The sequence below is a fragment of the Palaemon carinicauda genome, chromosome 35 (assembly GCF_036898095.1).
Source record: "Palaemon carinicauda isolate YSFRI2023 chromosome 35, ASM3689809v2, whole genome shotgun sequence".
Lineage (NCBI taxonomy): Eukaryota > Metazoa > Arthropoda > Malacostraca > Decapoda > Palaemonidae > Palaemon > Palaemon carinicauda.
In genome coordinates this window covers 14863526-14888291 of record NC_090759.1, presented here as the reverse complement: position 1 = coordinate 14888291, position 24766 = coordinate 14863526, and the positions used below count along the sequence as shown (strand labels likewise).

Below are 24766 nucleotides of genomic sequence, written 5' to 3'. Positions count from 1 at the left end.
GTAACTCCCCTAAGAAAGTAGTTCTAGGCAAGTACTGTGTTGGAACAAATAATTATTTAACAGAAATTCCCCCGGGAGGAACTCCGAGGGAATAGCAAAACATAAGAATTAAAAATTAAGTATGCGCCCTCCTCCCCCACTGACATTCACGGGAGAAGGGGGGAGGGCGGAGAACTGTAACAAAAACAGAATTATAACAGAATTATAATTATGTATTTCATCTAAGAATGATCACAAATAGTAAGAACCACTGACCTCCGAAGGGAAGAGTTCTCCACAGAGAAGCCGAAAAGTTAAAAATATAATTAGATTTCATTAAAAATAATTGAGACAAATAAACGGAATAGCAACCCAACCCGCAACGGGAAAGGAGCTTCCGTAATAGTACGTAGTAGTAGTAAGAGGTGAACGACCTCGGGTAGAGAGAGAGACCGTAGTCAAATTAAACTCCCACATTACCTTCGCTGAGCATCCAAGTTCCCCGTAGGAAAAGAGGAACAGCGAAGATAATAGATGAATGAAGAAAGTCCAGCGATGACGATTCCCCACGACGGCCGAGTTAACGGAAAAGCCGAAGGAAAAACCGATGGACTAAGAGGGAAAGGCCGTACCCCATAACGTGGAACCGTGGTGGCCTTGCACTACGCACGTGTCGTTGTCGTACATTACACACACAGCACAAACACTGAAAAGAAAACTTACTACATTTCTATACACAAATATATACATAAACATAAAGAAGGTTTATATTACAAGTACCGTATAAGAAAAAGTAAGGAAAAAGACAAAAAGCATTAATGGCTGTCAAAGAGGCGAGGGTGAAAGCGGACACCTCCGATCACCACCCGAGCCAAAGTAAAAGTGAGCTCACCACACAGATGTGTGAAAGGGGGGGAGGGGGGGGGGGTAGCAAGCTACCCCTCCCTACCCCCGCTAACTAGCGATGGGGGTAGTAAACCCTCGTTAAAATTCTAATGGTTCGTCATTTCAGCTACGCCGAAAGTAATACCCATATCAAATAGCGTGGTTTGTATTTCAGTTACGGAACAATTAAAATTTTAGGCCAGTTAATCATTAATAGGTTTTAAAACCGAGTACTGTAAAGTAAAGGAGAACAGAAAACGTCCACTCTCCTCTGAGCCAAAATGCAAAGTGTCTTGTGTTGGTTACTATGTGTGTGCAAAGTGGCGGGTCCACCTCCCGCTAACCAAGGGGGGAGGGGGGGGGGGGTTAATACCTGACTAAAAGTTTTACAGCTAGTTTCAGCTGTTACCAAAATGTAACTCCAAAGTAAAGAGCTGAAAGGTTTGTATTTGGTGCCAGAACAAAGGCATTTTTATGTACAGTAGTGTATAGTTCTCCGATGCAAATGCCAGTGCCTTCATAGAAGTACGACTCCCTTCTTGAATGCCGCATAAAATATAAGCAGCTGTTGCAAGAGACCACTATTTAGGAGCTGGATCAATTTTCATTTACAAATCTATCAACCAAAATGCCAAAAATTGAGGTTACCTTCCTACAGTGGGATTAACAGTTTTGTCAACCTACAATTTGTCAACTTCCCCTTAAAGTATTCAATACAAGACTATATTAGTTTGGAAATTATTCAGGTCAATAGTTAAGTTGATGGATCAATAAAACCATATATGTAGGGTTACTAAATCATAGTTGTCCTCCCTTAATCATTGTGATTTTTTTTATTTGTCATACACGAATCTGATAAAAGTTAAATATGAAGTTTTATCTCTTTAAAGCTGAATATGAAGTTTTATTGAAGAATTACTTAGCACATAAATACAAATTATGATGATAAAAACAATCAAAGTCCTAGGATAATTTAATAAATAATAGAAAAAAAAGGATTTCTTATATTTATCTCTTACAAATGTTTTATATGATCATGGATAAAGATTATCTCAAGATATATAAGAAAAAGAAAATTTATCTAATGATATCAAAAGGAGAACCAGAAAAAAAATTTATAGTGATGTCTGTAGCAATTAAAATACTATGAATATCACACAATGCTACAGCTCTTGTGCCTAAAACTTCCAACCTAAAAAATTTCACCATGCCTGGAAATTCAATCACAGTTACGATACTGAACATGACTTCAAACAATAACTACAAAGCGATGCCACATCATCAACGCAATCAAGATTTATATCCCTATCTATAACTTCATTTTCATTTTGAATAACAAGTTCATGTACAGTATACAAGAGTACATCCACCTCCTTAAAACTGAATTATGGTTACAGTACTATTTGGGTTTGACCACTAACGCAGAATTAAGCAGCTTTGCTTCTGCTACCGTTTGAGAAAGTGCAGTCACTTCTGCATGTGGGAATGTTGTCATTAGGGCAAATTCTGTGGTTTCGAAGGACGGACGAGCAGTTACTATATACTGTCGGATATCACTGACAGTATGAGTGTGATTCAGCTTTAAGATTAGGCGTGACCCATCTGGTAAGCGTATCTGAAAAGAAAAAACAGAACATGCAGTAAGTAGAATGCATAAACCTAAACATTTCTTGTGAACAATAAAATAAAAAAACATTTTGAATATAAATGCTTCCAACTAAATGTATGTCTCTGTGCCTCAACATGGAGAGAAAAGTAAATTACAGCTCTCTGCCACTCTAGAAACTTCTTACACCTCATCTTGTAGGATAACTTTTTTATAATACTGAACTTGATAACCACCCTTCAGATTCCATCACATGTTGAGTAAACATGAACAATATATGACAGCAAACACAATGGAAACTAAAAAATCACAAATTTTAAGTAATTTGTATTTTTCCTAACAGTACTTACCTCGAACTACTTTCTTAGGAGTATCTGGGATCTCCTCCCTAACCGACCAAGAATTTTGCGCAGTTCCCCCATCTCCGTTCTCCCTTGTTGGGTTCATCCGTGGCGGATGGATACGTGCTCTGAGGCGACCCTGATTCAGCGAGCGTGGGTGCGCTGCTACGTCTTTGTTGCCAGTAAGCATATGTGTTCTACTTCGAACTCCTGTAAACCACCCGGGGCAGGATGGGCGGGCAACAACCCGAAATTAGTTCGAGGTAAGTACTGTTAGGAAAAATACAAATTACTTAAAATTTGTGATTTGTTCCAACACGGAGTATTTACCTCAAACTACTTTCTTAGGAGACTTACACTTTAGGAGGCGGGGGTGAACTTACAAGCAGGAAGACCCACCACTACCATCCCAGGACACGGGACCTAGATAGGAGCTAGGTCCAGACGACACAAAGAACAGGGTAGGAGAGTTAGGGGAAGCACGCAAAAATCTACTTGTATGTGTAACTCACCTTTTTGCATAATCTGGACATGGGCTTCCACAACATCCATCTCTCACATGGGAGGAGGGAAGGAAAGGGGAGTAAGAAGGAAACTTGTGTCGCTTGCAATTACTTCCCTCGGGCTACCCAGGGCTTTAGCCCTAAACTTGTTGCAGGGCGGAAATCACTGGCCCAATGGAGAAGGCGTCCAGGGACTTCCTCGTGCAGTCTTTCAGGTAGTGGGCCGTAAAGGTGGACTGCCTGGACCATGTGCCTGCTCGCATGATTTGGCCTACTGCCATGTTGCTGTCAAATGCCAAAGAAGTGCTAAGACCCCTAATATCATGGGGCCGCAGGGTACCCGGGATTGAGGACCCCTCACTGGCGTAAGCTCTCTTGATGACTTGCCGAAGCCAGGAGATCGTGTTCTTTGACACTGCTTTCTTTACTGGGCCTGAGGAGACAAACAGACTTTTGATGCCCAGCCGGAGTCTGGCTGTCCTGCTAGGGTATTTTCTGACTGTTCTCACTGGGCACAGGAGCAAGTCTTCCGGGTTGTCCGAATGAGGGATCGCCGGGACCGAGAACCCCTCATAGCTCGGGTCTGCAATGGCTGGGTTCTGTGTTTTGACCACAAATTCAGACAGAAACCTCAAGTATAGGTCCTTCCACCCTTTCGAGTGCGAGACCTCGAATGACAAGTGGTGGAGCTCACTCACGCGCTTGGCTGAGGCCAGAGCCAGTGTCACGTACACCTTGTTTGTGAATCTCTGTTTGAGGTCATGTGAATGACCTTAGTTCGCTGGCTCGCCTGGGAGTGTGTGCTTTCTAGCTTCCACTGGCGACAAGAGTCTGTCTCTATGTCAAACTGCAGACAAAGGGTGTTTTCTGTCTCCTCCTTATTTTGCAGATTGTTTGGGGGGAGCAAATGGCTCAGGAGAGCGTAGGCCTACTGGATGGATCCGGTTTGGAATAACGAACACGTCCTCAAGCATGACCATATTTGGTCTTCTTCCCAGGACGCCATGGGGTTACGCCCAGCGACGCCCGCGGCCTATCAGTTAGTCAGGCCTGAGATCTCACGAGGAGCAGATAAGATTTTATTGTAGTAACACTGCTTGCCAAGATCCAAACTCTGGTAGTTTTGTACTTAGAAATTTTAGAGAAAAGTGAGAGAAACTGAAGTAAAGTAAAGTAATAATTCCGTCGTTCCCTGACTGTTTGTTCGCCCAAGAATAATTTGACGTAACCAATGTTTGATAAGAGCACTTATTTTATGAAAAAGATTGATAATTGTGCAGACTTTCAAGTAACTTGAGTGTGCTCAGAGACGTGTAATCAATTACTTAATGAAATACATGTCGACAGATACAAAGTAACGTTTGTCTTACCCCGCCACTTGAACTTTAATTTATTTTGAATTACAATTGTTATGAACAGTGACACCAGCAAGAACACTGTCTTGAGGGTGAAGTCTTTATCTAGGATATCCTTGAGGGGTTCGAAGGGAGGCCTTGTCAGAACCTTGGCCACGTCCCACTGCGGGACCTGAGAGGCGCGGGGGGAACAAGACTGCTCGAAACTTCTGATGAGCATGGAAATCTGGTGGGATGCCCCCAGGTCGATGCCTCTGAGTTGAAAGACCTGCCCCAGGGCCACTCGGACCCCCTTGATGGCTGGAATGGACACCCCCAGGTCGTCCCTAAGGTGGACCAGGAAGTCTGCAATCTTGTGGACTAATGCATCCAGGGGCCTCAGATTCTGCATGGCACACCACTTCACAAACGTGGCCCACTTAGCCTGGTACACCACGATCGAGGACTTCCGAAGATACCCTGACATCCTTGAAGCTGTCTTCTCCGAGTATCCTTCTTTCCTTAAAAGACGCTTGATAACCTCCACGAGTGTAGCCGGAGGCACTGAGGGGTTTTTGTGCAACCTCCGAAAGTGGGGCTGGTGCAGCAGATCTTCCCTTATTGGTAGGGGCCACGGAGGAAGGGTGGCCAGGTCCTGTAGATCCGCGAACCACTCCCTCTCCGGCCACCAGGGCGCTACCAAAGTCATCACTGTAGCCTTTGATTGTCTGAGTCTGTTGAGCACCTGCCTGAGAATCCCCAAGGGGGAAAAGGCATACGCGTCGAGTCCGTCCCAAGAGTGCTGGAAGGCGTCCTTGAATGCTGCTGCCGGGTCTGGCACAGGAGAACAGAACACGGGGAGCTGTGTGTTGAGCCTTGTGGCGAACAGGTCTATCACCGGTGAGCCCCACAACTGTAGGACCTTCTGGGCCACTTATGGGTGTAGGGACCACTCCGACCCCACTACTTGCCCTGCTCTGCTGAGGCCGTCGGCTAGAAAGTTTCTTTTCCCTGGAATGAACCTGGCTGTGAGAACGATGTGTTTCCTCTCAGCCCCTTCCAAGATTCGAGCCGTGAGATCGCACAGCTCCCTTGACCTCAAACCTCCTTGTTTCTTTATGTAGGCCACCACGGTGGCGTTGTCGCACACGAGGGCTATTATGTTTCCCTGTAGGCGATGGGCCTTTTGAACTGCCAGGAGCTCGAGCAGGTTTATGTGGAGGAGTTTCTCCTCTGGAGACCACTTCCCCTCTGCTGTCTCTTCGAGCAGATGGGCTCCCCACCCCTCCTTTGACGCGTCCGTGAAGGGCAACATCTCCGAAGGAGCGGCCGCGAACGGCACCCCTCTTAGGGTGTTCGCCCTGTCGGACCACCAGAGGAGCATGTTTCTGGTAGTTGGAGTCATCCTGAGTAAGGACTGAGGCGGGTCTCCCAGTGACCAGAGGTCCTTCAGATTCTATTGGACCGGCCTCAGCTTGAGCCTCCCCTGAGGAACTAGCTTCTCTAGCGAGACCAGGTGGCCCACGAGTCTCTGCCAATCCTTGGCTCTCATTGGTGTATTTGTTAGGAATGGTCACATTATATGGTCCAGATTGTCCAGCCTCTCTTGAAAGGGGAATGCCCTTGCTACTTGGGAGTCCAGGACCATCCCTAGGTACGTCATCCTGGTGGTGGGGACCAACTGGGACTTCTCTAGATTGATGGTAACCCCCAGTTCTCTGTAGAGGTGTAACAGCTTTGCCCCCTGCTCCTTTAAGGCTGCCTCTGAGGCTGAAAGCAGCAACCAGTCATCGAGATACCTGATCAGCCTGATGCCCTGCTTGTGTGCCCAGGCTGATACTACGGTGAATACCCTCGTGAACACCTGAGGAGCCGTTGACACGCCGAAGCAGAGGGTCCTGAACTGTAGAGACTGGGTTCTCCACTTCACCCTGAGGAACTTCCTGCTGGAGGGGTGTACGGGGATCTGAAAGTAGGCGTCCTTGAGGTCCAGGGACATCATGAAATCTTCCCTCAGGGCTGCCAGTACCAACTTCGGCGTGTCCATCTTGAAGGACGTCTTCTTGATGAGCTTGTTCAAGGCCGAGAGGTCAATGACTGGCCTCCAACCCCCCGTAGCTTTCTCCACCCGGAAGAGCCTGCTGTAGAACCCCGGGGACGATTCCCGGACGGGTTGTAGTGCTCCTTTTTCCAACATGGCCGACACCTCCTCCTGCAAGGCTGCTCTCTTCATGTGATCCTTGGGGGTCAGCCACTCCGCCCGATGCTCAGGAATCAGAGGGGGAGGCTCTGTCAGGAAGGGAATCCTGTATCCCTCCCTGAGTACTGCTACGGTCTATATGTCCGCACCGTTGTCTTGCCATGCTTGCCAATTTGATTTGAGGCATCCCCCCACCTGTGGCGTGGAAAGGTGTAGGGGGCCTCTCTTCCTATCTCCTTCTGGGGAGACGGTTTGAGCGACCTCGTCTCAAGCCTGAGTATTTCTGTCTAAAGGAGACTTGGGCTGGGGCACCACCTCTGCGGGAGGGCCGCAAGGACTGATGCCAGGAAGAGGAGGGGGCCTCCTGTCTAGCTGGTGGCATAGGCAGGTAGGCCCCGTCCACAGACTGTCTTCTACGTGGAGGGCGTCTTACTGCTGGCTGCCTAGGCTGAGCCGAGTCTTTCAGTTTCCCCACTCTTTCCATGGTTTCTGCTACCGTCTGTAGGGGGAACAAGGTCTCACCCCACACCGGAGCATTCCTCAGGAATTTGACCTCACGTTTGGGGAGTCTACGGGGGAGCCTGTTAAGTACCGTATCCCTCCTTCTTAAGATCCAGTTTGCTGTCTGAGTCAAATACTGGAATGTTAAAAACTTCATGGCTTTGCCTCCAAACTTATGAGCTCATGCAAGAGAGCTTGATTCTCCGGCACCGAGAGGTGCATGCCCACCAGTCCAATCAGGAGGCCACATTGATGATGTCCTGCGACGTGTCCTCGATCATAGTGGCCTCCGCCTGAGAGAAGACCACTGGGGCGTTAAGGATCCTGTCGTCTCCACTGCCTTGGCTCAGAGCCGCGACGGCTTCTTCCCTAGTCCGAGGCCCCCCAGGCAGTTCGTCTGGCACATAAAATTTCTTCTGGGTCCTCAGTCCAGGCAGGAGCTTCAAGGACCCTTGGGCCTTGAGGGAGTTCTTGTGCCCCGAGACAAACCGATTGACGTGGTCCATGACCAGGGACACGTCAGGAGCCACCGGTAGGGTCAAAGATGGTTTCTGCTCTACCGGGTTGTCTACCATCCTACCCAAACCCGAAAGCCAGGCCTGCTCTCAGGACGGTTTGGGCTTATCTAGCTTGTGGTGGCGGCGAATCAGTGCCAAAACCTTCCTGTAAGAGGATACTTCATCAGGCGAACATTCTCCCGTATGAAATAAGCCCGCTACCACTTGATCCTCCGTGTCGGCTGTATCCTCGATCACGGATGGATCCGTGGGGGCGTCCGTATCCCTGGCATCCGGCCGGCTCGATGGAGCGGCTGCCTCCATCACGGATGGAGCCCTCGGGAGGAGGTAGCCGTCATGGGTCTACCCCCTCCCGGAGGAATCCGTGGAGAGTGACTACCCTGCTGTGTCAGCGGCTGCATCCGCTGCTTGGATGGAGCCGGTGAGACTTTGGGTGCAGGAACAATGCTGCCGGGCTGAGCCTGAACAGATTGAGCCAGTGACTTGCTGGGCAAGGGCAAGGGAAAGTTAGCATGTGCCAACAGCTGCATCCGAAGAGAGCTGAAGAGACACTGAGCAAGGGCACGGGAGCGGCTCCAGCAGCCGCCGAGGCAGGCACTGGAGCGGCAAGAGCCCTATTCGACACGCGAGGGGGAAACACTGCCTTACCTACTTTTGCCCTCTTCTTCCTGGAACTCTTTCTCTTCTTGCTCTTGCTCTTTGCAACTTTGGCCTTCTTACTAGAGGGGCCTGAGTTCGAGCTCGACTTCTTTCTCTTTGACTTCTTTTTCTTCTTCCTCATCTCCTGGTCACTGGAGTCTTCCGACGATGAAGAGCTAGAGGACGAGGTAACGTCCAAGGAAGACGAAGAAGGCGAAGAGGAGCTATCCGAGTCCTCTGAATCCTCTGCCGCCAACATGGGGGCTTGCAATTGTGCTACCGGGGTGGCGGGTTGCATGAAATCAGGCGGCAGCGCAACGGAAGGCGCCGGGGGCATGAGTAGTGACCCACATGAGGCAAACCAGCCAGAAAACTCTTCTTCCTGCCGCATGGGTGACCTGAAGGGCGTCCTTGGTGCCGTCCACACAATGGAGTCGGGGTCTGAAGAGCACGTGGCTTGTCTTTCTCTGTCTTGATAGCCTCCTGAAACCGCTGCACCTGAAAAGCACTGCCACGAGGGGGGGGGGGGGGGAAGGAGCTGGTGTTCCTGACCTCCCCCACACCGGGTCCTCACTGGAGACGGGTCCTGCGGGCACCAGAACCTCGTCTACGGGAAGCACTTCAGTCACAACAGCAGACTCCACACTAGTCTGCGTAGGCACAGCGCAATTAGATTTGTTAAAATCAGACTCATGGGGGAACAGCAATGGGCTGTTTCCCCACAACGGCGCACCGAGACCAGTCTTCTTCGGCGACCGCTTCGAAGCCTTCTTCTTCTTTGTACCGAATAATGTCCACTGGAGTTCCGGCCAGGTCGCACACTCCGGACACGTGGACGCGGGCGAGCACACTCTGCCCCGACACGTGGAGCACAAAGTGTGCGGATCGATATCCAACTTAGAGAGCCATGCCCCACATGACTTACCGACCTTGGGCCTGGGACAACGACGTTGGGATTCCATAAGGGAATTCACAAGCAACACAAGGAAAGGATATGAACGGAAAAACACAAGGGAACACAATGGTGGGTCGGACGGGATGTGAGAGAGAGAGGCGAGATGTTATCTACGCCGCGACCAGATGCACCCACACTCGCTGAACCCGGGTCGCCTCAGGGCACGTATCCATCCGCCACGGAGGGACTCGACAAGGAAAAACGGAGATAGGGGGAACTGCGCAAAATTCTTGGTTGGTTAGGGAGGAGATCCCAGATACTCCTGAGAAAGTAGTTTGAGGTAAGTACTCCGTGTTGGAACAAATGGAATTTTAATAAAATAATTTCAGTACTCACCCGAGATTCATATGGCTTCCTTTAAGAAGCTAGCTACAGGCTGACCCACCAGCCAATCGGAATTAACCATACAAATACAAACAACACCCACTGGCTAATCAGAATAAGGCATACCAACAAAAGGCCATGCTATCATGAAGATATTGTCCATACAGAGAACCAAAAGGAAAACAAAACTTACCGTATGAGAACATTCATTAATCCAGATAACCAATAACCATTTCCAGTTCATGCAAGGTATTTACATTAAAAAATATAAAACATACTTATATAAATGCAGCATGGGTTTCCTTTCCAAATGCCATTTTGGGGAACAGTAAAAATTTCAGGTTTGCGATTTTATTCAACTTCACAAATTTAAGTCTATTATGTACTTGTTCTCATATTCAACCCTCAACATGAAAAATTCGGAGATAGTTTGCCTTTTTCCCTAATACAAACCTGGAGTTATTTATATGGCTTATCTTTCGGCGAAGCTGGAAGGTAGGCATTAGACTAAAAGTGCGAGGTAGCAACCCTGCCTAACCACTTGAGCTGGTAGGCCGGGGGTGGCTGGGTGGTACCCAGTCACCTCTATACAGTCAAGCCTGGTTCTTCGCAATAGTTAGGTTACAGACACAGGCGTGATAAGCGAATTTTCGCGAATAAATACTACACTAGGGTGGGCTAACTCCTAACATGATAAATTCTGAGATGATTTGTATTTTTCCCTAACTAATACAAACCTGGAGTTATTTATGTGGATTATCTTTCAGCGGCAGCTGGAGGTAGCCATTAAACTTTAATTGTGAGCTGGCAACCCTGCCTAACCGTTTGAGCGGGTAGGCTGGGGGTACCCAGCTGCATCTATATATATTCTCACAGGGGAGACATCACTTTTTATTGCAAGCAGGACTTCTGGAGACAGGTGATGGCGGGTCAATTTATGTAAATGATTCCAGGTTTGCATTAGTTAAGGAAAAATACAAATTATCTTCGAATTTGTCATTTGTTCCCATACTTACAAACCTTCCATTATTTATGTGGATGACTCATTCTTAGGTGGGTGGAAGTCCTAGATCTGGCATGGACATTGACACCAGTTTTACCTGGTACAGTGTATGACTGTGGTCTAGGAAAAACTTTGACACCTCGCTGATATATACAAAGTGAGTATACTCGCTGCCTATGCAATGCAGTAAAATAAGAGGTTGTTGTTTGTATGAATGTCTTCGAGTTTGTATAGGAAAACAAGATGTATCCCATTGCTCCCTCGCAGAAAGCAATTGGGAAGTGTACAGAATAACAATTTTATAACTTTTACTAGGCTACACAAGGGAAGTGATAATTACCTACAGAGGTTGAAGCCAGCTTGCAGAGAGATCCATGGTGCTGTACCCCAAGGGAGGGGAAGATGAAGAAAAGAAAGCCAGACATTCTTCTCAATCATCCCAGTCTTAACACGGGTAACCAATGCCCCCACCCAACCAACTGCTACTTGTCCATCAAGGAGCCTGAGGTATCTTAAACCACTTGTTGAGCATCCACCACAGGACCGATAGTGAACGTATCGAGTCTCCTGTTGGTCACATCTTTTATGTAATGCGCTGTGAAGGTGGTCTGTCTCTTCCAAACGCCCACTTGGACAACTTGCAACACGGAAAAGTTCCGCTTGAATGCCAAGGAAGTACTGATTCCCCTGGCATCATGGGCTCTAGGTCGACAAGCCTGAGGAGGATTTGGGGACAAGGCTCTTTCCATGACTTGGCAAATCCAGGAGGAAACCGTGTTCTTGGTGATACTCCTCTTTACTCTACCTGAACTAACAAACAGAAGTGTTAAGTCTGGACTGTGTTGCTGCAGTGCGTTTAAGATAGTATCTCAAACTCAGCTCACTGGGCATAGTAACAACTGATCTAGGTCATTGGTTACAGAACAAAGACTCACACTCCGAAAGGGCCCGAATCTATGGTCTGGGTCATTGGTTACAGAACAAAGACTCAGAATCTGAAAGGGCCCGAATCTATGATCCAGCACCTCTGGATTTTGAGTCTTAACAATAAACTTAGGGACGAAGCTGAGTGTCACTCTCCCCCATCCCCTTGAATGGGCAATGTCATACGAGAGGCCATGAAGTTCACCGACTCTCTTTGCCGAGGCTAAAACAAGCAGGAATGCCGTCTTCAAAGTGAGATTTCGGTCAGTTGCATGGCGTAATGGTTCATAAGGAGGTTCTTTCATTTAACTCAAGGCACAAACCACATTCCAAGGAGGAGGCCTAATCTCTGACTGGGACAAGTGATCTCATAACTCCGTATGAGTAAAGAAAGCTCAAACGAAAAGGAAATATCTACTCGTTTCAGCTTAAAGGTAAGGCTTAAGGCTGAGCGATATCCTTTCACTGCCGAGAATGAAAGGAGTTTTTCCTTCCGAAGGTATACAAGGAACTCCACTATTACTGGAATAGTGGCATCGAGTGGAGAGATATTCCTTCCATGGCACCAACCACAATACTCTCCATTTAGCCTGGTAGACCGAGGCCGAAGACCTACGCAAGTATCTGGACATTTGCTCCTCAACTTGTCGTGGAAAGCCCTTCTGAGAGGAGACACTGGATAGTCTCTATGCGTGAAGTCGAAGCGATTGCATGGTCTTGTGGAAGATGTTCACGTGTGGTCGTTTGAATAGATCTGGTCCTGAGGTGAGTTCTCTTGGTAGATCTACTGGAAGTTGCAGGAGGTCCGGAAACAACTCTACATGATGCCACAGCGGAGCTACGAGGGTCATCATTAAATCTTTGGATGCTCTGGTCTTTTTGAGCAGTCTTCTCATCAGAAAAACAAGGGAAAGGCGTACACGTCGATGTTGTCCCACCATCGCTGGAATGTATCTTGCCATAGAGCCTGAGGGCCCGGAACTGGAGAACAGTACAGCGGAAGCTTGGTGTTCAGAAATGTTGCGAACAGGTCTACAGTTAGGGAACCCCACAAAGTAAGGACTTTGTTGGCTATCTGACGATTCAAAGACCATTCGGAGCTTACAATATAAGTCGTTCTGCTCAGATTGTCCATGAGCACATTCCTCTTGCTGGTAATGAATCGAGCTGATAGAAACACCTAATGTTCTTCAGACCCCATCCACCAATTCAAATCCATCATCTGATCTTGAGTTATAGGAACTCTGGTGTCTGGTGGATTGGAGTGTTGGTTCCACTGGGACTTCAGCTGCCAATGCAGGGATCTTATCCTGAGGTGGCCGTTTGGAACAAGACGGATGAAAGAGGTAAGATAGCCTAACAGACTCAACCAACGAGGGGTTGAAAGAATTTCTTTCCTGAGGAAGGGTGTGGCCACTTCCTTCAGTCTGTGTACTCTTTCGTTTGATAGAAAGACTTTCGCTTGGACGGTGTCTATGATCATACCGAGGTATACCCGGTCCTGACAAAACTCGGGAGGCATGTCCCGGTGATAAAGAAGCTGCTAGGATCAGCCAGTCGTCCAGATATCTGAGAAGACGGATGACACTAGGACAAACACTCTAGTGAATACCTGCGGAGTTGTCACAAGACCGAAGCATAGAACCTTGAACTGGTATGTCTTTTCCTCGTGTATGAATCTCAGATACCTCCTTGAAGACGGATGGATTGGGATCAGGAAGTATGCTTTCTTCAGATCCAGAGTGCAAGAAGTCCCCTGGATGAACCGCTTGGATGACCGTGTCTGCTGTTGCCATTCTGAACTGACTCTGTTGAACAAATTTGTTCAGAGGGGAGAGACTGATGACTGGTCTTCAGCCTCCAATGGCCTATTCCACCAGAAAAAATTTGACTATAGAAGCCTGGGGACCCTTCAGCGACCTCTTGGAGAGCGCCCTTCTAAAGCATGGTCTGGACTTTGGCCCTGAGGGCCAGCTCCTTTGCGGATCCGGCCAGCTCCTTTGCGGATCCCTTTGCATAGAAGCTTGAGATGCACTGGATCACAAGTCAGAGGAGGGAGAGATTGAATGAATGGGACGCGATACCCTAGGGCGATCACTTCGACCGTCCAGGCATCTGCCCCGTGAAGCTTCCACCTCTGCCAGCGGCACTGTAGGTATCCTTCCATAGGTGGTAGGTGATGAGGAATGCCATTCCTACTGGGAGGGACCATCTCGGCCACCTCCCTTTCCTCCCCTCTTTATTCTGAAGGACTTGGACGCCTTCTGTCCCTTGGACTGAAAGGGCCGCTTTGACACCTTAGAAGGTCCTGAGGACCTAGAAGTTGACTGGTGAGTAGAGGAAGGTGCTTGCTGAGGCCAAGAAGACTGGGAAGGTCTACCATAGGTCCGCAATGTCATGGCCCTATGGAGGAGAGAATCATTGGACGATTTCCTCCATCGCTCAGCAGCCCTCTCTATCTCTTCTGGAACGAAGATCTCTATCTCTTCTGGAACGAAGAGATATGAACCCTCGAGGGTGGAATTCCTCAACCGAGAGACCTCCACTTTCGGCACCTGCTTGTGGAACCGACTCATGCCGGTATCCCTTCTCTTGAGCATGCCGTTCGCCTACAGGTTGACAACGTGGTTCGACAGAAACTCAAGAGTCCGCGTACCTGACAACAGGAAGGACTCCATAATCTTCCAGGCCAACTCCTTCGAAAGATCGTGGGAACGAACCATGAAGCCTAAGGATCCCAACCATAGATAAAGCCGCAAAGCAGGCTGCATGGGGTACTTCGTGCCTCTCTCTATGTTCATGAGCTCAACTGCCGAGAGGCAGGCCTTCAGAGAGGAGAGGGTTGAGTTGGAACAGCCTTCATTAGGGACTCTACCGAAGGATTGATGGTCATGGTGGAATGTGGTTCCCCTTCTATCTCGTAATACTTCCTTTGGAAAACGAAAGGAAAGGAAGGGACCGAGAGGAGGAACCTGCCCTCAAGGAACTAGAAGTTCCAGCTATCTGAGCGATAGCTTTACTTTTCAGCTGACAGACCTCTGGACCATGGCAGAGCTGCACTTGACCTGGAAGGCTTCTGGGTCTCGAATATTTCATCTAGAACCATATCCTTCCCTTCCTGGATGGTAAAACCAAGAGTGGACCTGCTAAAAGGTATGTTCCGACTCACGTCTCTCCTGTTCGGAGTGATAGTTCGGACTAGCCGCCTTTGGAAGATTCTCATCCTCTGTAAGGGGTCGTCCACTTCCCGGCTCACATCCAGAACCTGGAGTAGGTCAGGGTCATGAACAGAATCACCGTGTTGGCCCGCCACAGGGAACTGCCTCTGTGCCTCAGCTAATCTAGCTTCCCGTGCCGCAGCGTTCTTAGGTTTCGTCTTAAGAGCTTTCGAGGCACTAGGCGAAGCCTTGGCAGCAGGAGCTGGCGGTTCCTCCTCTGGAGGAGGTACAGAAACTGGACGTTGGTCTGGAGGCACTACCTCAATGTCTTGAGGGTTGAAGGAATGGTACGTGATCCCTCTGGGCAAGTCATGTCCCTACTCGTCCTAGGATGGATGATACCGGCGTGAGGTGGTGTTACGCCTCTCATCTTTCTTAGTTATGACTTCCTTTACCTTCACTGGCGTAAAGGGTAAGTTGGCCATATAAGAATCAGAAGGAAGAAGGCCTTCAGCACGTGATCGGGGTGGGGGTGATCTGCGCGCTTTGTCTGCCGTTGACCACCTTATAGGGTCCCGATTCCCAACTGACGAAATCGTCAAGGGTTCCAGGGGGATCCTAGGGGTTGCCTTGACTAAGACAGTCGGGGGTTGTGGCGGTGGAGGACCCACATTCAGTCTTCAGGAGGGTGGTCATGAAGGTGCTTACCCATGGAGGAAGCTCTGAACCCCTAGACATACCCTGGAATTCCCTAGGAATGTGTTCTTTGGGTAGAACTCTAGAAGGAGCTCCAGTCGACGGAGGTGACAACCTCTGAAGCAGAGGAACACATTCCTTTGGACGCGAAGGAAGGTCTGGACTAATAGGAACGTTAGTGAACCTATTAGGGGGTTCCTTGAACCCTTCTGGGAAGGGTGTAGGTTTTCCGCTGGAGGTGGAAGACGCAGAGAGACGAGGCGAAGGTGCTGGTACAGCATATGCTCACGGTTCCGACACATCTGCTCATGAATTGCTTGCAGAAATCGCAGAGTTGCTCGTGAAATCGTGAGATTCACACACAAAATCTCGAATTTCACGAGCAGAAGTGCTCGCAACAGGAGCCACAGAGGAAGAGGAAGGTCTAACGCCTTCTTGCTGCTCCAGAGAAGCACCTACATCCAACGAAGTTGGCAGAGGAGGCCTCTGAGCATGGACTATTCTTGATGGAGAATGTGCCACACCGGAACATGTTTCCGAGCTCGCATAGGTGAACACTTTGCTAAAAACTCCCCAGGCAGTGAAAGGCCCTGGGGGTTTGGCTGGATGCCTGTTAGAAAAATGGTCCAACTCATCTTCAGGTCCGGTCCGAGGTCATTTGGAAGGTATGGTTGAGGGGCTACATACTGATGGACTGCACGTGCGCCTACCTCTACCACTAGATGGGGACTGTCTAGACCTTGATTGCGAACGAGTGTCTAGTTCTCGTTCGATAACGGTGTGAACGGCTTTAATGCCTAGCTCGGAAACGTCAGCGTCGGCCTCGTAATCGAGAATGTTTTTCTCGTGAACGGTACCCTTGAGAACATGATAGTCGTCCTTGCGAGTGCGAGCGCTGTTCTCGTGATCTAGATCACAGAGATCTCGAACGCAAGCGTCTGGACCTAGTTCCAGACTTTGCTTGCGATTGTGTAGAACGCGATCACGAGACTCCTCCTCGTGAAGAAGAACGCCTTCAAGGAGAGCGTTGACACTTACGGTCTCATGAGCGCAAGGCTCTAGAGCGTGAGTGCCTTTCAAGAGATGAGCGCTAGGATTGGGATGACCTACGATCCATATGATCTTCCGATCGTCGCGAACGGTGATCAGGGGAAGAGGGTCCAGAAGGGCGAGGCGATGGCGATCCTTGTCCTTTAGCGCTGCTGGTGGTAGGAGCGCTGGTCCCCTGAAGATCCACACCTGCAACCTGAGGGTTCTTGTCGGGAGAAATAGAAGGTTGAAGGTTAGGGGACGAGGAGGTCCCAAGATGGAGAGAGGGTTTGTTGTCAGCAGGGGGTCGTTGGAGAGGCGAAGACGATCGATCACCTTATCCACGCATGGAAGCGCCAGGATTAGGCGAGATGAACTTTGCACAGTTCCAAAGCGTGAGACATCGATGGCTCTGTAGGAGGTTCCTTCCTGACACCAGGCTGAAGAAGGCGCAGCAGTTCCTCCTTCGAAAGGGGTCCCAAATTCCTAAGGACAACCACACCAGCAGCAGATCTGAAAGGGAGAATGTCTCGCCAGCGGCTGGAGGAGAAGTTGCTCCTCTAGGAGAAGTAATAATTCCCCAAGCACCCTGCGGTTGCCAAGGAGTTAAATGATCTGTGCTCCTACTCGATCGTCCCTCGTAAGAGTGTGAGCGAGAAGGAACTTTTGAGAGAGATTTAGGGGTGTGAGAAGAAGAAGAACGCGCTCTGCTTGCCCCGGGGGGAGAGCGGTCACGCTTAGTCGTCTTCTTTCTACGACGCCCAAATTTCTCTAATTGGGAGGCACACCACTCCCGACAATCTGCACAAGGCGAACCCTGCTCACATCGATGCCCTCAGCAAGTAGGACACAAAGAGTGGGGTTGGTCTACAATGTCGACATGAAGGTCCGGTAGGCGGAACCCTCGCGCCCTGTACAAGTTTGCATGATTAAGGCAATCGCAAGAGAAATCAAGCACACCTGAAAAGAGAAAGCAAAATAGAAAAAGTTCAATGACAGTCAGGAGGAGAACGGACATGTCTGATCTCTACTGAACCAAAAGAAAAAATGACATCTCTCACTGCTATGAGAGTATATATAGAGGCGGCTGGATACCCCCAGCCTACCCGCTCAAGTGGTTAGGCAGGGTTGCCACCTCGCAATTCAAGTCTAATGGCTACCTCCATCTGCCGTTGAAAGATAATCTACATAAATAACGGAAGGTTTGTTAGTATGGGAACAACTAAAAAGTCCCTGCCCTTGGCATGAGCGGGTGCCCGTGCAGATGACCAACACAGTAAATACTGCCTAATATTGTTTCAATTTGGTTTCTACATCAGTTTATGATCATATGTACAAAGTACAGTATATTTGCACACATGTACACTACATACTTATGTGTTGTGTTGTCTCTTGCGCAGTATGATATCTATACTTTCTTAAGGGGACCGTCTGCAATGGTGTTTTGACATACCAACTTTCAGAAATCAAAAATTGTTTTATTGCTTCTATGTATGCAGAAACATATTGTACATGCTCTCCAGAAGTTTCAGCTAATTATTTTTAAAATAATGAAGATATGGCAGACTTTAAATGATGACGTCACCCTTACTGCGTCGTCTGCATGACTGAGTTTGACAGAATTGTCTTTGTGTGTTCAATTTTGCATATATACTGTATAACGATTTTTTCACTTATGTTTCGAAATCTTATACTTCTAGAAATGCAAGGCCTTGGTAGAGGGTAGGTGAACGAAAATTATGAGCAACGGGAACAGCAGCCAGTTCCCAAAGATGTATAAAAGTTATAATGCATGTGTTTGTTTACTTGCAGTTCATATGTATATTGTGTTTTCACAAAGTTCTTGAGAACTTCATAGCAAGGCCAATGTTACCTAAGGTCATAGAAAGAATAAAATGTAAGCAAAGAGTAAATAAAATATGAGAGAAGTATTTATAATAAAACTATTGAAATTAGTATGCTTATTGGAAAATGATAGATCAAGTAATAATGGTTTCTTTTAGTAAATATGAAATATCCTTCGATAGCATGCCTTGATAATAAAAGGGAGTTATTTGATCTGAAAATTAAGGTTAACGGTAGACTACGCAGGGGTCAACTGATTTGAATGTAAATAATGCATGAGATTGTAATTCGCTATGTTTTTAATTATAAATACGATACTAAAATGTGAATATTGCATGCATTATTATTGGATACAGTCAAGTGAAAAACCAGTTTAATCAAAATCTGGTTTATTTCAAATATAGCTGTATTTTTTTACCACAGTAAATGAATACATAATGTACAGAGAGAGCTAGGAGCAGCTGGTGTAGAGATAGGTAGTGGCACGCGTCGCTCCCAGTGTAAAGGAATGCGGGTTATTTGAAATCATTGCCCAGCTTGAATTTTATCGCAATTTTTATTAGAATTTTTATTTAATAGGTATTGCATTGTTCTTGGCCATCCCAATGCTGTTGCCAACTATTAGAAGTCAAATTCTTAATGCTGGGTAAACAATCATCACAAAGAATTTTTTTTTTCCTTGGCCGCAGAAAACCCAAACCCCGATAAACGAGGTCAGACTGTGTAGACTCTCACAGCTGTGAAATGCCTAACTTTTGATTGCAGGCAGGACTTCTGGGGGATAAGTAATGGTGGGCCAATTTATATAAATAACTCAAGGTTTGTATTACAGTAGTTAGGGAGAAATATCAGAAATTTTAAGTAATTTCTATTTTTCCTAAAGATACTTACCTCGAACTGCTTTCATAGGAGGACTGATGGTATAAACCACTCTGCTCTGACCAAATTGATTCGATTCCTACCCCCACAATGCCCAGCCGGGACCCGGCCACCATCTTGACCTCAGGTCCTCAGCTCTCGCTGGTCGTCGGTACGTGCACAACGTCCCGACCGCGCTCCTGCTCTGACCCTGACCTCGTGGTTCCCATGTGGTCTCCTCGTGTTCCCTGTGTTCCCTTGTGTTTTCCCGTGTCCTTTCTTTTCCCTGTGTGTGTTTCATTATTTTCAAATTTGTCATTTGTTCCCATAATAACAAACCTTCCATTATTTATGTGGATGACTCACTCTTAGGTGGGTGGAAGTCCTTTAATCTGGCATGGACATTGACCCGGTTTTAGCTAGCACACTATATGACTGTGGTCTAGAGAAAACTTTGACACCTTGTTGATAATACAGTGTATAAAAGCGGCCTGTGCAATATCTTGAAATGAGAGACTTGTACGTCTATACAAGCATTCCGAGTTTACATGGGAATAAGTACAGACGTTTCCCTTTGCTTACCTTGCGGGAAAAATGGGGACGTGAACAGTATATCTTTATTTATAACTTATACTAGGCTACACAAGGGAAGTGATACTGTAATTACCTACACAGGGGAAGCCAGCTTGCAGAGGGACCCATGGTGCTGTACCCCAAGGGAGGGGAAGATGAAGAAAGGAAAGCCAGACATTCTTCTCATTCATCCCAGTCTTAACCGGGGTACCAAATGCCCCCAACCAACTGCTACTTGTCCACCAAGGAGTCAGAGGTATTCTTAAACCACTTGTTGAGCAGCTACCACAGGACCGATATTAAAAGTATCGAGTCTCCTGGGGTCACGTCTTTTAAATAAAGGCCTGTGAATGTAGTTTATCTTTTCCACATACCCACTTGTAAAACTTGCAACACAGAAAAGTTGCGTTTAAATGCCAAGGACGTACTGATGCCCGACATCATGGGCTCCAGGTTGTCGAGCAGGAGGAGGATCAGGGGCAAAAGCCCTTTTAACCACCTGGCGATTGATTGATCGATTGATTTGAGGTTTTCTGGCATCTTGATATCCAAGGTCATTGATGGCGAAAAATCCATGATGAGTGTGTTCTTAGTGATCCTCGTCTTTACTCTGCCAGAACTAACAAATAAAGATGTTAGACGGGGTCGTGTTGCTACAGTGCGTTTAAGATATCTCAATTTCCTCACTGGGCATAGTAACAATTAATCTGGGTCATTGGTTACAGAACGGAGACTCGCAATCTGAAAGGGTTCAAACCTAGGGTCCAGAACACCCGGATTTTGAGTCTTGGCAATGTACTTGGGGACCAAGCTGAGTGTCCCCCCCCCCATTCCCTTGAATGGGTGATGTCATATGAGAGGCGATAAAATTTACCGACTCTCTTTGCTGAAGCTAAAGCGAGCAAGAACCCCGTCTTCAAAGTGATACATCAGTCAGTTGCATGGCATAATGGTTCGTGAGGTGGTCCTTTTAAGGGCCTCAAGACACAAAGCACGTTCCGAGGAGGCGGCCTGATCTTTGACCGAGGCAAGTGATCTTATAACTCTGTATGAGTAGAGAAAGCTCCAATAAAGAGGAAAGATCTACTCCTTTCAGCTTAAAGGCGAGGCTCAGGGCTGAGCAACAACCTTTCACCGCCGAAACTGAAAAGAGTTGTTCCTCCAGAAGGTATACAGTACAAGAAACTCCGCTATTTCGGGAATAGAGACATTGAGAGGAGAGATACTCCTTCCATTACACCAACCACAGAAGCCTGTCCATTTTGCCTGGTACACAGACACAGAGGACTCACGCAAGTGTTGGGACATTTTCTTCGCAACTCGTTGCGAAAAGCCCTTCTGACAGAGGAGACGCTGGATAGTTTCCAAGGGTGAAGTCAAAGCAACTGCACGGTTCTGTGGAAGATGTTTGCATGTGGTTGTTTAAGTAGATCTAGTCGTGGAGGGAGTTCTCTTAAAAGATCTACTGGAAGTTGCAGAAGGTCATGGAACCACTCTACATGATGCCATAGTGGAGATACAAGGGTCATCATTAGATTTATGGATGCTCTGGTTTTGTTGAGCAGTCTTCTCATCAAACAGAATGGGGGAAAAGACATATACGTTGATGTTGTCCCACTGGTGTTATTATTATTATTTCTATTACTAGCTTAGCTACAACCCAATTTGGAAAAGCAAGATGCTATAAGCCCAAGCGCTCCAAAAGGGAAAAATAGCGCAGTGAGGAAAGGAAATAATGAAATAAATAAACGATATAAGAAGTAATGAGAAATTAAAACAAAATATTCTAAAAACATTAACAGCATCAAAACAGATATTTGATATATAAACTATAAAAGGACTTATGTAAGCCTGTTCAACATCAAAACATTTGCTGCAACTTTACAAATTCAACTACCCAATTAGGAAGATCATTCCACAACTTGATCACTGCTGAAATAAAACTTCTAGAACATTGTATAGTACTGAGCCTCATGATGGAAGCCTGACTATTAGAATTAACTGCATACCTAGTATTACGAACAAGATGGAACTGTCAGGGAAGACCTGAATGTAAAGGATGGTCAGAGTTATGAAAAATCTTATGCAACATGCATGATGAACTAATTGAACAACGGTGCCAGAGATTAATATCTAGATCAGGAATAAGAGATTTAATAGCCCGTAAGTTTCTGTCCAATAAATTAAGATGAGAATCAGCAGCTGAAGACAAGCTAGGAGAACAATACTCGAAACAAGTTGATATGAAAGAAATAAAACACTCTCAGAATAGATTGATCACCAAAAATCTTGAAAGTTTTTTTCAATAAGCCAATTTTTGTGCAACTGAAGAGGACACACATCCTAATGTGTTTCTCTAAAATAAATTTGAAATGCATCGTGCCATAGAGCCTGAGGGTCCAAAACTGGAGAACAGTACAGCGGAAGATTGCTCTTCAGAGATGTTGCGAGCAGATCTACAGTTGGGGAACCCCACAAAATCAGGACTTTGCTGGATATCAGAGGATTCAAAGACCATTCAGAGCCTACTATCTGAGTCACTCTGCTCATATTGTCTGCAAGCACATTCCTCTTGCTGGGAATGAAGCGAGCTGATAGGGACACCAAATGTTCTTCTGTCCATCTGAGGATCTTTACTGCAAGATGGCATAGAGGCTGAGAAAAGGCACTTGTGCTTATGTATGCCACTACTGTGGTTTGTCGCTCATCAACACCACAGTGACCTGCCAGCAACTGTTTGAACTGATGAAGAGCTAGGTAGGCTGCTTTCATCTCTAGAAGATTTATGTGCTGGTACCTTTCTGAATCTGACCGGAAGCCAGAGATAGTGTGATGCAGCAGGTGGGCTCCCAACCCTTCTTTTGATGCATCTGTAAAGAGCATCAAGTCCGGAGGAGGGACAAGAAGATCCTGACCTTTGGGGAGGTTTTCGTCTATCACCTACCAACGCAGGTCCTTCACTTGTTCCTGAAGCACTGGAACTCGAGTGTCTGGTGGATCTGAATGTTGGTTCCACACGGACTTTAGCTGCCACTGCAGGGATATTATCCTGAGGCGGCCATTCGGAACTAGACAGAGGAGAGAGGTTAGGTGACCTAACAGACTCAACCAAGAGGCCAGTAGAACTTCACATCTGAGGAAGGATGAGGCCACTTCTTTCAGCCTGTTTACTCTTTTATCTGATGGGAAAACTTTCTGTTGGACGGTGTCTATCATCATACCGAGATATACCACTCTCTGCGAGAGAAGCAGTGATGACCTCTCGAGACTTATCAAGCCCCAGATCCTGACAAAACTCGAGAAACATGTCTTGATGATGAAGAAGGGATGTCTCTGAGTCTGCCAGAATCAGCCAAACTTCCAGATATCTGAGGAGACGAATGCCGTTCTTGTGAGCCCAGGATGACACTAGGGCGAATACTCTGGTAAAATCCTGAGGAGCTGTCGCGAGACCGAAGCATAGAACCTTGAACTAGTATATTTTGTTCTTGTGTATGAATCTGAGATACTTAAAGATGGATGGACTGGGATCTGGAAGTATGCGTCCCTGAGATCCACACGAAGTTCTTTGGTCAAGCTGCCTGAATGACAGTGTCTGCCGTCTCCATTCTGAACTGAGTCTCTTGAACAAACTTATTCAGAGGGGAGAGATCGGTTGACTGGTCTCCAGCCTCCAGTCGCCCTTTTCACCAGATAAAATTGACTAAAAGCCTTGAGACCCATCACAACCTCTTGGAGAGCAGTCTTCTGCAGCATGGTCTGGACATCTGCTCTGAGGCCAAGCTCCTTTGCGGATCCCTTTGCATAGAAGCTTAGATGTACAGGATCCCGAGTCAGAGGAGGGAGAGATTGAATGAACGGGACGTGATGCCCTAAGGAGATCCCCTCGATCGTCCAGGGATCAGCCCAGTGAAGCTGCCATCTCTACTAGAGGCGCTGCAGGCATCCTCCCACAGGTGGAGGGTGAAGGGGAATGCCACACCTAACGGGAGTAGCCACGGCCTTCGCTCCCTTCTTACCTCTGAAGGACTTGTTCGTTTTTGTCCTTTGGACTGAAAGGGCAGCTTAAGACACCTTAGGATGTCCCGAAGATTTGGAAGTTGAGGGATAAGAAGGGGCAGCCTGCTGACTGTGTGAGGACTGGGAAGGTCTTCCACAGGACCTACAGGACCTACATGTCATGGCCCTATAGAGGAGAGAATTGTTGGACGATTTCCTCCATCGTTCGGCAGCCCTCTTAATCTCCTCTGGAACAAAGAGAGAAGAACCCTCAAGGGTGGAATTCCTCAAACAGGAGACTTCCACCTTTAGCACTTGCTTGTGAAATTTCCCAATAACAGTGTCCCTTCTCTGAGTATAGAATTCGCCCACAGGTTGACAACGTGGTGCGACAAGAACTCAAAAGTACGGGTGCCTGACATCTGGAAAGACTCCAAAGACTTTCTTGATGACTACTTCAAAAGATCGTGGGAGTGCACCATGAAGCCCAAGGATCCCAACCATAGATTGAGCCAGGAAGCAGCGTGCATGGCGTACTTCGCACCTCTCTCTATGTTGTAAAGCTCGTGTCGAGAGGGAGGCCCTCAAAGAAGAGAGGGTTTGAGTCAGAAAACCCTCTGTCAAGGACTCGATCAAAGGGTCGAGGGGTATGGTGGAATGAGGTTCCCCTTTGATCTAGTAATACTCCCTTTGTAAAACAAAAGGAAGCGGCAGAGACCGAGAGGAGGAACCTACCCTCAAGGAACTGGAAATTCTGGCTATTTGAGCAATAGCCTTCCTCTTGGCCACCATCAGGCCATTAAGACCAGGCCAAGGCTACACTGGTTCTAGGGACTTATGGGTCTCAAAGATCTGGTCTAAGACCATTTCCTTAGTCTCATGAGCTGGATCCTAGG

General features: G+C 47.3%; 1 protein-coding gene across 1 annotated transcript in view; it reads right to left on the bottom strand.

Annotated features, from left to right (window-relative positions):
* Nucleotides 1-1647: 1647 nt before the first annotated feature.
* p47 (NSFL1 cofactor p47) overlaps nt 1648-24766 on the bottom strand; it is a 191748-nt gene continuing 168629 nt past the window's right edge. Inside the window, exon 8 of the mRNA XM_068358767.1 lies at nt 1648-2479. Coding sequence (XP_068214868.1) covers nt 2264-2479 — 216 coding nt within the window. The 3' untranslated portion in view covers nt 1648-2263. The remainder of the gene's footprint in view (nt 2480-24766) is intronic.